This window comes from Nicotiana sylvestris, chromosome 3 (genome assembly GCF_000393655.2).
Source record: "Nicotiana sylvestris chromosome 3, ASM39365v2, whole genome shotgun sequence".
NCBI classification, from domain to species: Eukaryota; Viridiplantae; Streptophyta; class Magnoliopsida; order Solanales; family Solanaceae; genus Nicotiana; species Nicotiana sylvestris.
Genome location: NC_091059.1, coordinates 151,566,192 through 151,577,741, shown reverse-complemented (window position 1 = coordinate 151,577,741; position 11,550 = coordinate 151,566,192). Strand labels below are relative to the sequence as shown.

Below are 11,550 nucleotides of genomic sequence, written 5' to 3'. Positions count from 1 at the left end.
TTTAGTTAAAATTGTAAAACCTCTTATTTCCACATTCCATAAGATAAAGAACGTACAAGTCAAATTTACTTTGTATCCAAATATCTAGTCTCCCTTTCCGGCCTTCATCCCCATCATTGGTCCAATTGTCCAAAAAACAATGACAAAAAAGAGAGAAAATAGTTTCACATTATTTTAAAAACTTAATCTAAATAGGCTTTGAACACTTTTAAAGTATGCATTTGCGTTCTTTAATGAAAAATCGAACTTCAATAATACAGTGTTTTATTTTAATCTAACTCTTGATCTAAATAAACAGAACGTGACCCACAACAGAATATGGACAAAAGGATAAGTTATTGCGGTAGGAGGGCACTCTACGTCAGATTGCTATAACAATTCAAAGAACAACTATTGGGGAGAGAAATTAGTAGTAGTACGTCTTAGTTGGGGGGTCAATTTGTAGGCCATATCCCCACCAAATTTTGGGTTGGTGAACCAAAAATGACAATATAAAATGCCAGACTCACCACTCTCATTACACCATCGAAAAACCCTGTATTCCTTCAACTTACCCAATTAAGTCATCGAAAAATCTGAAACAGAACTAAAAGTAAAATGGGTTCAACAAGCGAGAGCCAGAGTAACAGTCTCACTCACACAGAAGACGAAGCTTTCTTATTTGCCATGCAATTGTGTAGTGCTTCTGTACTTCCTATGGTCCTAAAATCAGCCGTAGAACTTGACCTTCTTGAGCTAATGGCTAAGGCTGGTCCAGGTGCAGCTATTTCTCCTTCTGAATTAGCTGCTCAGCTCTCAACTCAGAACCCAGAAGCACCTGTTATGCTTGATCGGATGCTTAGGCTACTTGCTTCTTACTCTGTTCTCAATTGTACTCTTAGAACACTGCCTGATAGCAGTGTTGAGAGGCTTTATAGTCTGGCTCCCGTCTGTAAGTACTTGACTAAGAATGCTGATGGTGTTTCTGTTGCCCCACTTTTGCTTATGAATCAAGATAAAGTTCTTATGGAGAGCTGGTAAGTCCCCTTAATTCGTTTTAAATATAATATATTATGTGATTAATTGTTTAACAGTAAAATTTCTATGGTTTAGGTGTTGGTTGAATTTCAGAATAATGTTGATTTTCATTGAGTTGATTTTGTGTCTTCCGTAATTGTTGACTGCTGCCCCGTATTGGAACTTGGCGTGTAATTCAACAGATTGAATCTACTCGTTGAAATAACGACAGACACAAAATTATGTTAGTATAAAATTTACTCAATGTATGCGTGGAAAGGAGGTGCAAGCACATGTTGACAAGTTTCATATTTGTTTACACTTGTGATAACGTGGGCCACCGAAGTTTGAAAAAGAATAATTGGAAGCAGCAATTTCCTTTTTCCCACCATTATCTGTTGAAAAAAATTATTCTTTTTTCTAGGTGTTTTTGAAGTAATGGAAACAATGATTGAGCACCACAAATACACTATAATAGTAAAGCTGCAGTGTTAAACAAACATCAAATTTCAACAACATAGGGGACTTGTAATTTATCGTTTAGTCACTCAATTATCTAAAATTACTTAATATAATTATATTTCATTCGTTTATAACAGAAAAATTATTTTAATTCAAAATGTATAATACCCAACACAGGGGTCAGGGGACTTGTGATTCCTCGTGTCCACATATAATCCACTCGTTGATTGAATGCTTAACAAAAGTCCTATAATTTGATCTGATATTTTTTTATTTTTAAATTACCACCTAATTTGTTTGATTCCTATGTTTGTTATTGCAGGTACCACTTAAAAGATGCAGTACTAGATGGCGGAATCCCATTCAACAAAGCCTATGGAATGACAGCATTTGAGTACCATGGCACAGATCCAAGATTCAACAAAGTGTTCAACCGTGGAATGTCTGATCACTCCACTATGTCAATGAAGAAGATTCTTGAGGACTACAAAGGATTTGAAGGCCTAAATTCCATTGTTGATGTTGGTGGTGGAACGGGTGCTACAGTTAACATGATTGTCTCTAAATATCCCTCTATTAAGGGCATTAACTTTGATTTGCCACATGTAATTGGAGATGCTCCAACTTACCCCGGTAATTAAGCTAAAATCCATTCTCCCCCTTCAGCTACATTTGATTATTAATGGCATTAATGTTTTTGTTCTAGTTTGTATTGCTCATCAATCACTTTCGTAACTTTTAATTAGGTGTCGAGCACGTTGGTGGCGACATGTTTGCTAGTGTGCCAAAAGCAGATGCCATTTTCATGAAGGTAATGACTAACTACCCAACCCCACACCAACAAATATTGCATTGGTGCTTTCTTAATCAAAAGATGGGAGAGCACCCATCCTCCCGAAGTTACGTGTCCCTTTCTCCTAAGGAGTTATTCTAACTCATAAACACTTACATTGTAAAGATTTTTATACTATCTTAAACAAATATAATTAGAGTATAATGAAATGATTTTTGTGTAACAAAAGAAGGAAAAGTAACTTTTAAGTAATGATCACAAAGTTGAACGACTTTACGTAACAAAACAAAGTAACTTTTGGGTAATGAACCTAAAGCTGAATGACTACCCATAAAATTTACTGTTATTAATTAATGCCACCACCTATTATGAATAGTCACTTGTAGATCCGCTCCCTGATTATAAAGTCAGTATATAAAAGTTAAACTCGCTTATCTTCTTGCTTTTATTATTATTATTTTAAATCGAAGATGTAATTCAGAGGATAACGTAATATATTGGTGCAGTGGATTTGTCATGATTGGAGCGATGAGCATTGCCTAAAATTCTTGAAGAATTGCTATGAAGCACTACCTGCAAATGGGAAGGTGATAATTGCAGAGTGCATACTTCCAGAGGCCCCAGATACATCACTTGCAACTAAGAATACAGTACATGTTGATATTGTGATGTTAGCACATAACCCAGGAGGCAAAGAAAGGACTGAGAAGGAATTTGAGGCTTTGGCTAAGGGCGCTGGTTTTACTGGTTTCCGCAAGGCTTGTTGCGCTTACAACACTTGGGTCATGGAATTCAACAAGTAATTAATCGATTCCTTAATTTGAAGGATTAAGCAATATACTGTTCGTTTTGCATTTGGAAATTCTACTTTTCTCAGAGTGGCTTGACTGTGAAATAAAAGAAATATAGCTTTTAACTTGAAAAGATTGATGTTCAAAAGAAAAAAAGGAAGATGAAATAATTGCTCTCAGAAAAGCAATGTGTTAGGAAAAAGCTTTTTTAGCTGGATTTTGAATTTTACTGTATGTATTTCTGTTATACACATGTATTGAAGGAATACTAGTTTTCGACCAATCATATATCTTTGAGACTCAAAGACTTGTTTTACATGCATTTTAGTAGAGTCTTGTAAAAGACTAAATTTAAGATTGATGTGTGAACAAACAAAATTCAAAATGATGAATAACAAACATATAGCTGATAAAATGAAAGAAAATCATCTTGGATGATCTGATCATGTCTTATGAAAACATTCAAACACTAATCCATAGGTTTAGCAATATGATAATAGTAAGACTTAGTTATGAATATTCATAAAGAAATGAATGCCGGCCTCTTGCTTTCACTTGTAACCCCAAAGAAGTTTCAACATGCTGAATTTTTCTATTTCGTCTGAGGATGTACTAATTTAATTGCACTTTAGACTTCGTTGTTGTTACGCCTACAATTGGTCAAGAGTTATCATAGTCTGGTTGGAGACTTGTGTTGGGTTTTATTTTTTAAGTAAAGGTGTGAATAGGAAAAAGGGGGGAAAGGAAATAGAGAAAATAAAGATTTGAATTGATTCTCTTAACAAAGGAATTTTGTTCCTCGTTGGATAGGAAAAGAAAAATTCTTGTACTTATATATAGAAGTATTTCTTCTAGTCCTTTAAGAGTTGACAAGAAAGCAAGCACCGCGCTGCCGTCGTTATTCAGCTTCGAATTTGATTGATTGATAAATTTTTTGGACCAAATTTTCATTATTTTTTTTTCTAATATTATTCGTGAGTAATTATTAGTAAAATTCACCATTAAATCAATAATTTCTGTATTGAAATTCGTGGATTTCCCAAACGGTCCCTGACATAAATTTGAATATTTTTGTCAAACAGACACCTATTTCCGAACAAACATCTATTCGGCTATTGAGACTCTAATTTAGTTTACTATAAATTAAGAGGCTTGACGTCATTTTTCTACCATCGAAAATTTGAAAACACTCCCCCTCTCTCTTCTACATGTTGCATAGTTTTTAAAAGCAAAAACGTAAGTGTCAATGTGGCCTGAGTTCGACGAAATTCTATAATTTTTTTTGCCATTACCGAATAGTTGTTCTGTTCTCTGTGGGAGAAATTAATCCAATAATAGTGAAGGGATTGAACTCTTAAAGAAACACAATATTCTGTTGGGCTCGGAATATTTTAGGACCTGTTTGGCCATGAGTTTTGCCAAAATAAATTTGGGATTTATTTGGCAAACTCATGTTTGGCCATAAATTTTGCCCACATTTTGGCAAAATCCCAAACCCCAAATCCCAAAATCACCCCAATTGCTGATTTTGGTCCAAAATCCCAAAACTTGGGAATTATATACATGTTTTTCCAAAATAAAGTTGGGAAATATGTTTTGAAAATGTATGTCCAAACACATTTTCATCTTCAAACCAAACTTTATCCAAATCAGATTTTTAAAAACAAATTTAGGAATTTATGGCCAAACGCTAGCTTAATTGTCCTACTTCTATTTCTATTTTATTATTTTTGCAGAATTCATTTTCGAACACAATGTGATAACAACTTATACGTTAGCGACAAAATAAGTGTGAATTTTAGAAAATCTAGCTCCATAGGACTTTTAATTTGACATAAGACAAGTTAGTGGTGGTACCTAAGTAGACTGAAATGGTTATAGAAGATACATTAGTCAAACCCAGGATTGAAAAAGTAGTTGATAGTATTAGGTAATTTTTGTTAAGTTTGGCAGAAATGTTTGTCCCACATCGGTGGGAAAAGAAGAGTTGGGGGGATTTTCCCCTATAAAAGAAGGCTTAATGTTTAGAATTTATACACACCTCTCATTTGCCTTCTCATCTGTTTAAGGCATTTGTATCTTCTCTCTTTAGTATTATTTCACTTGTATTTTTGGAGTGGAATAAAATATTGGTTGTGTCCGAGGAGTAGGCAAAATTAGCCGAACCTCGTAAATTCTGGTGTTCCCTTTATTGTTGCTTTTATTGTCTTATTTATTATTTGGTGGTTGTCATAATTTTTGGTATAGTAGTTGTGACTTATTCACACTATATACATTTGGCTTCCGCAACAATTGGTATCAGAGCCAAGGTACTGTCTAAGTATGCTCTGTGGTTGCAGCATAGTCTGATCTTCCACATCAGAAAAGATTTATCTTGGTAACTGAGTCAAGGTTCTGTCTGAGTATGCTCTGTGGTTGCAGCTTAGTCTGATCTTCCACACCAGAAAGGAAATAATCTTGATTTGTGTCGTCAGCTATTAAATAATATTTGTGTCAAAGATGGGAGACAATAAACAAGAAGAATCTACATCAAGTGTCAACAATACGTCATCATTGGCATCTTCGCTTATGACAAGAATTGTGTCAAATGCGAAATTTGCGGTCGAAATATTTGACGGGTCCGGACATTTTGGGATGTGGCAAGGCGAGGTTCTAGATGTCCTTTTTCAACAAGGGCTAGATCTGGCCATTGAAGAAAAGAAACCAGATGTTATTGGAGAAGAAGATTGGAGAATTATCAACCGTGTTGCTTGCGGTACCATTCGATCCTACCTTGCTAGAGAGCAGAAATATCCATACACAAAGGAAACTTCTGCAAGTAAATTATGGAAAGCACTGGAGGATAAATTTTTGAAGAAAAACAGTCAAAATAAATTGTACATGAAGAAGAGACTGTTTCACTTCACCTATGTTCCTGGTACCACGATGAATGAACATATCACCAGTTTCAATAAGTTGGTCACAGATTTGCAAAATATGGATACAACTTATGATGATGGTGACTTGGCCTTGATGTTGTTGGCGTCACTTCCTGATGAGTACGAGCACCTTGAAACTACTCTACTCCATGGAAATGACGAAGTTTCTCTTAGAGAAGTTTGTTCGGCTTTGTACAGCTATGAACAAAGAAAGCGAGAAAAACAGAAGGGCGGAGAAGGAGAAGCACTATTTGTGAGGGGTCGTCCTCAAAATCAAACGAGGACAAAGAAGGGAAGATCCAAGTCAAGATCCAGACCCAGCAAAGATGAATGTGCCTTTTGTCGAGAAAAAGGGCACTGGAAGAAAGACTGTCCGAAGTTGAAGAATAAGGCCAAACATAACAATGGAAAGGCCATTATGGATTCAAATGTAGCTGATTGTGATGATTCAGACTTCTCATTAGTTACAACAGAGTCATCAACATCATCAGACATATGGTTGATGGACTCGGCTTGTAGCTATCATATGTGTCCCAACAGGGACTGGTTCGTGGAATTTCAAGAAGGAGAATATGGAGTCATCCACACAGCGGATAACAGCCCTCTTACCTCATATGGCATTGGTTCAATACGATTAAGGAACCATGATGGAATGATCAGAACATTGATAGATGTTCGATATGTACCGGATTTGAAGAAGAATCTCATCTCTGTGGGAGCCCTAGAATCAAAAGGGTTCAAAATCATTGCAGAAAATGGAGTGATGAGAGTATGCTCCGGTGCACTAGTGGTAATGAAGGCTAATCGGAAGAATAATAATATGTACCGCTATCGTGGCAGTACAGTTATTGGGACAGCGACAGTGACATCCAGTGACGACAAAGAGGCAGAAGCAACCAAGCTATGGCACATGCGCTTGGGACATGCTGGAGGAAAATCCTTGAAAACTCTATCAGATCAAGGATTGTTAAAAGGAGTAAAGGCTTGCAACTTGGAGTTTTGTGAGCATTGTGTTAAAGGGAAACAGACAAGGGTTAAATTTGGTACAGCGATCCATAATACTAAAGGCATTTTGGATTATGTACACTCTGATGTTTGGGGTCCTTCCAAAACACCTTCATTGGGTGGGAAGCACTATTTTGTAACCTTTGTTGATGATTTTTCTCGAAGAGTGTGGGTGTATACAATGAAAAACAAAGATGAAGTGCTGGGAATTTTTCTCAAATGGAAGACGATGGTGGAGAATCAAACAGGCAGGAGGATCAAGTGTATTCGCACAATCCATAACCCAACACCCCCTATCTTGCATTTCAAAAAAAACAAAAAAAACAAAGCAAAACAAAACAAAAAAAAAAGGAAGAAAACCCTAAAAACCCCTCTCTCTCATCTGCCCCCCTCCTTTCTCTTTCTCTCTTTTCTTCTTCTTCTTCAAGCATCCAAACACCCCATCCATGGCTGCCCTTCCCCCGCCTCTTCTCCTTCACATACACACACACATACACCCTTCTTCTTCTTCAAGATCGCGAGGGTTTCTTCTTTTTCAAGTTTACGTTGAATGTCGTTGCTTCTTCTTCCTCACTTCATGCTGCGTTTTCCAGCTCCCAAAGCTGCTACTTCTTCTTCGTGTTTCGTCGTCAACCCGTCGCGTTGCTGCTCCGTTCTCTTCTCCGACCTGCTGCTCTTGTTTCCGCCTCCGAGCTGTTGTCCGCGCCTTGCTGCCGCTGCTGCTTCACGTTGCCGCTGCTCGTTGCTTCACGTCGTGCTGCTGCTTCATGTCATCGCCTTCGGGCTGCTACTGTTTCGTTGTGTCGTCACCTTCAAGTCCGTTTATGTCAAAGTTTCGTTGGATTCGTTTAAAGTTCATTCGATGTTTGTCGTTGGTCATTTACAGTTAGTTGTTCTAAGTTTTATTTCGTCCATAATTTGTTTGATATTTTCAGATTTGGAATTAGTATAAGTTTGCTTTAGTTTTCTTATTTATTTTAGATAAAAATTGTTAGTTTAATTATATTGTTGTTAGATTTAAGTTGAAGATTCAATTTAATTATTTTTCAGCTTGTTTTATTAATTTTAAGAGGATTTAGTTTTAATATAGAAAGGTATTAGTTTAAATCGTTAAAATCCGTTTTTTGTTGTTAATATAGATTTAGTTCGTGTTCATCTTGTTTGAAGTTCGTTTTTAATTTAGTAATTTAATGCGAAGTTATGTTTTGGTTTTAATTTTTGGATCATGCATCTTTGTTATAAGTTTTGTTGGATTTAATTTAAGAAAGATTAGTTGATTATTTGAAGATTAGTGATTTGAATATGTTTATTTGTTTTGTTTAAGTTTAATTCGAAGTTTGAACAAAGTTTGTTTGTTATTGTTATTGAATATTTTCATTCATGTTCATACTTTGTTTGGTTGATCTTGAATCCGAAATTTGTATAGTTTGATTTCTTGTTTATCATTTATGATTATTTCTTGAATTTGTCTCATAATCTTGTTTAAGTTTAATATAGGAATTGTTGGTTGTAATGTTGTTAGAGTTGATTTTAAGTTCAATATTATTGAATTTAGAAATCTGAATATACTTGTTTGTTGTTGTTGTTGTTGAATCTGAAAATATGTTTGTTTGTTGCTAAAAATATTGTTCAATCAAATTTTAGTTGTTCTTTGTTATTCAATTTGTGTTCATGTGATTTGTTGTTGAAATGTTGAAGAAATCATGTTCATGTGATTTGTTGTTTGAATTTATGTAGAAATTGGTCATATTGGCTATATTTTGGTTGAGTTTGATTAATTGATTGGTTATAGCTAATGAGGGTAGTTTGGTAAATTGTAGTACGTCCGGGGTAAAATAGTAATTGCAATAAGGTCGGAGGAGTATTTTAGGAATTGTACATTTTGTAATTTTTTATAATAAGCATGGGGGACAAAATGTAATGGGGTGGGGTCGATATATTTGTTTAATTTAGTGGGATTAAAATGGGGATGAGTGGGAAGATAATGGATTTGGTAAGAGAAAATGGGTGTTTTATTAATTAATTAAAGGGTTTGGGGATGTGATATATATAGGAGGCTTGATCATATTTTAGAAGACACGGACAGAGATATAGAGAGAGAGAAAAAAAAAGCTGAATATTTAAGAGAGAAAGAAAAATCCGAAAAATATTAAAACTTTCAAGAAAGAAAAGAAAAGAAAAAAAAATACAAATAAAAAGAGCTGGAAATTAGAAGAGAGAGTAGTACACACATGATAAATATTCTGATATACGGGTTTAGAAATTAAGGGTTAAACATTAATTAGCCTTTCAAATCTGAAAATTCCCTTGGTTTCTGTCCGTTGTTTGTTGACAGTGTTTCTGGATTTTATTTTGATTTTCAAATCTGTCACTGGGATTTCTGTTGACTGGATTGCTGGTTATTATTGTTGTTGTTGTGTTACGTACTACGTGGCTGACTTTCTTCTTCTTATATTGGCAATATCAGGTACACAACTGTAATTTTGACATTTTGTAAGCTGAAATGAAGAATGGAATGTTAAATTTCTAATTTAGTTTTATTTTTTTAATTGTATTTAGGTCACTTCATGTATTATTATTCTGTAAATCGTCGTCGTTTGCATAATTAGGCATATTGTAGCGATGTATTAAATAATGTTTTGCTTTAACTGATTATTAGGTAGTATATATTTAAGCATGTTCATTAATGATTAAACTGTCAAATAATAAAAATAGAAGAAAATAATATAAAAAATGGCTTTATTAAATCAGTTTGGCAAAATTAATTAAGTTCCTTATTCATAAGGGTTTTAGTATCGCCAACGTTAAGTTAATCGAAATCATGTAGCTAAATTCAGTTAAAACAGGAATTAATTTTGCGAATCAAGTATTAGGACATAATTTGAATTAAAACAAGGATAATTAAGGTTAAATTATTTAATTTTTAGAAATACGGTTTAGTAATCAAAATTATTTCTAATTTTCAGTATTTGTAAATAATTAATTTCAATAGCTCAAGTCATCTAACAATATTATTTTCAATCCGACTATGGGATAATTAGTTTTGTTTTTTTTAAAAAAATTTATTTGACAATTCCATGTTGTATTTATACTTATAATTTTAGTAATATTACTTTCCATTAATATTTGTTTTAAACTAGTATCTACTATGTTATTTTAAGTATGTAGAGATTGATTTTATATTTATAGAAAAACTTAGCAATAATAAAATGTAGTCATTAAAGGGTATTCATAAATAAGGAAGGATTTCGCTAAAAATAAATAGATGTAAACAATATAAAAAATTTGCAGGATTCTCCAATCTCATTTATTTATTTATTTATTTAATAAAAAAAATACTATTATCCCGGGATGGGCCGTTTAGTAAATTTCACGGTCCTACCTAAAAGTATAATAACGCATAGTCTTTTGGCGCATATTTAATAAGGTTATTTTCTTAAATATGGGTGTGCATTTATGTAACCCAAATCCCGATCTTGACGGAGTCAAAATGCGTCAACAAATCACGTGTACACTGGTTGTGACGTGGTTCGAAATGCATTTTCACGACGTTGCAATTCTTGTATAAAATAATAATAAGAATAATTATAAAAGCGGTTAAAAGTTAAATTTTGCACATAGGTTCAACATGTATTAAATCAGATAATCAAGCCAAATATAACAGTTGAGCGACCGTGCTAGAACCACGGAATTCGGGAATGCCTAACACCTTCTCCCGGGTTAACAGAATTCCTTATCCGGATTTCTGGTGCGCAGACTGTAATATGGAGTCATTCTTTTCCTCGATTCAGGATTAAAAATGGTGACTTGGGACACCCTAAAATCTTCCAAGTGACGACTCTAAAATAAATAAACAAATCCCGTTTCGATTGTCCTTTAATTGGAAAAAACTCTTTCACCCTCGCGGGGGCGGAAAAAGGAGGTGTGACAGCTCTGGCGACTCTGCTGGGGATAATCAACCCAGAATCACTGGTTCAGGGTTAGAAATTCGAGCTTAGATAAATTGTTATATTTGGCTTTATCTGATTTTTACATGTTTTGAGCCTAATGTGCTAAATGCTGCTTTTACCGCTTTGATATTATCTGAACTGTATATAAATTGTGCCGAAACCTTTCTCTTCTTACCTCCGGGGATGTGCTTACTGGTTGAGACTCCCTATTCTGTTAGTGTCATACCCTAAATAAAAGAGGCTCGGAAAGTTTCTAAGCCGGCTGGCCTTTTGGTTCCCGGAAAGGAGCTCCTTCCTCAACTCGAGTTGTCCGCTCGGGTACACTGTCTAGAACACCGACCCAGGTTTTGAACATAGAATAACGTGACTTCATGCAGGATCCCTAGTAGGACCGCTTATCTGCATCATGTGCATTTTTGACTTAGGGGACTCAACACAGGAGTTGGGTTCGTCTAGGAATAGCAACCTGAAACAGAAAAGACCATCCTGATGCATCCTACTTACTGCTTGTGCATTTTATTTGCTTTGGACTTGCATGATGACCGGTTTTGAGTATGAGGAAAAATTATTAAAAAAAAAGAGAAAGAAAGGAAAATAGCAGTGTATAGGGTTACTCTTCTGTTTTGAAAAATAAC

General features: G+C 34.8%; 1 protein-coding gene across 1 annotated transcript; it reads left to right on the top strand.

Moving 5' to 3' along the window:
* The first annotated feature begins 514 nt into the window (after positions 1-514).
* Positions 515-3,325, top strand: LOC104210365 (caffeic acid 3-O-methyltransferase). Its single transcript, XM_009759260.2, has 4 exons — positions 515-1,016; positions 1,781-2,091; positions 2,205-2,269; positions 2,758-3,325. The coding sequence occupies exons 1-4, from the start codon at positions 598-600 to the stop codon at positions 3,052-3,054; spliced, it is 1,092 nt and encodes a 363-aa protein (XP_009757562.1). The 5' UTR covers positions 515-597; the 3' UTR covers positions 3,055-3,325.
* The last annotated feature ends 8,225 nt before the right edge of the window (positions 3,326-11,550 follow it).

Excerpts from the sequence above, each read along its gene's own strand:
- LOC104210365 (XM_009759260.2), top strand. The coding sequence starts at position 598 with ATGGGTTCAACAAGCGAGAGCCAGAGTAACAGTCTCACTCACACAGAA. Across the intron at positions 1,017-1,780 it reads AAAGTTCTTATGGAGAGCTG|GTACCACTTAAAAGATGCAG; the intron begins GTAAGTCCCCTT and ends TTGTTATTGCAG. Across the intron at positions 2,092-2,204 it reads AGATGCTCCAACTTACCCCG|GTGTCGAGCACGTTGGTGGC; the intron begins GTAATTAAGCTA and ends ACTTTTAATTAG.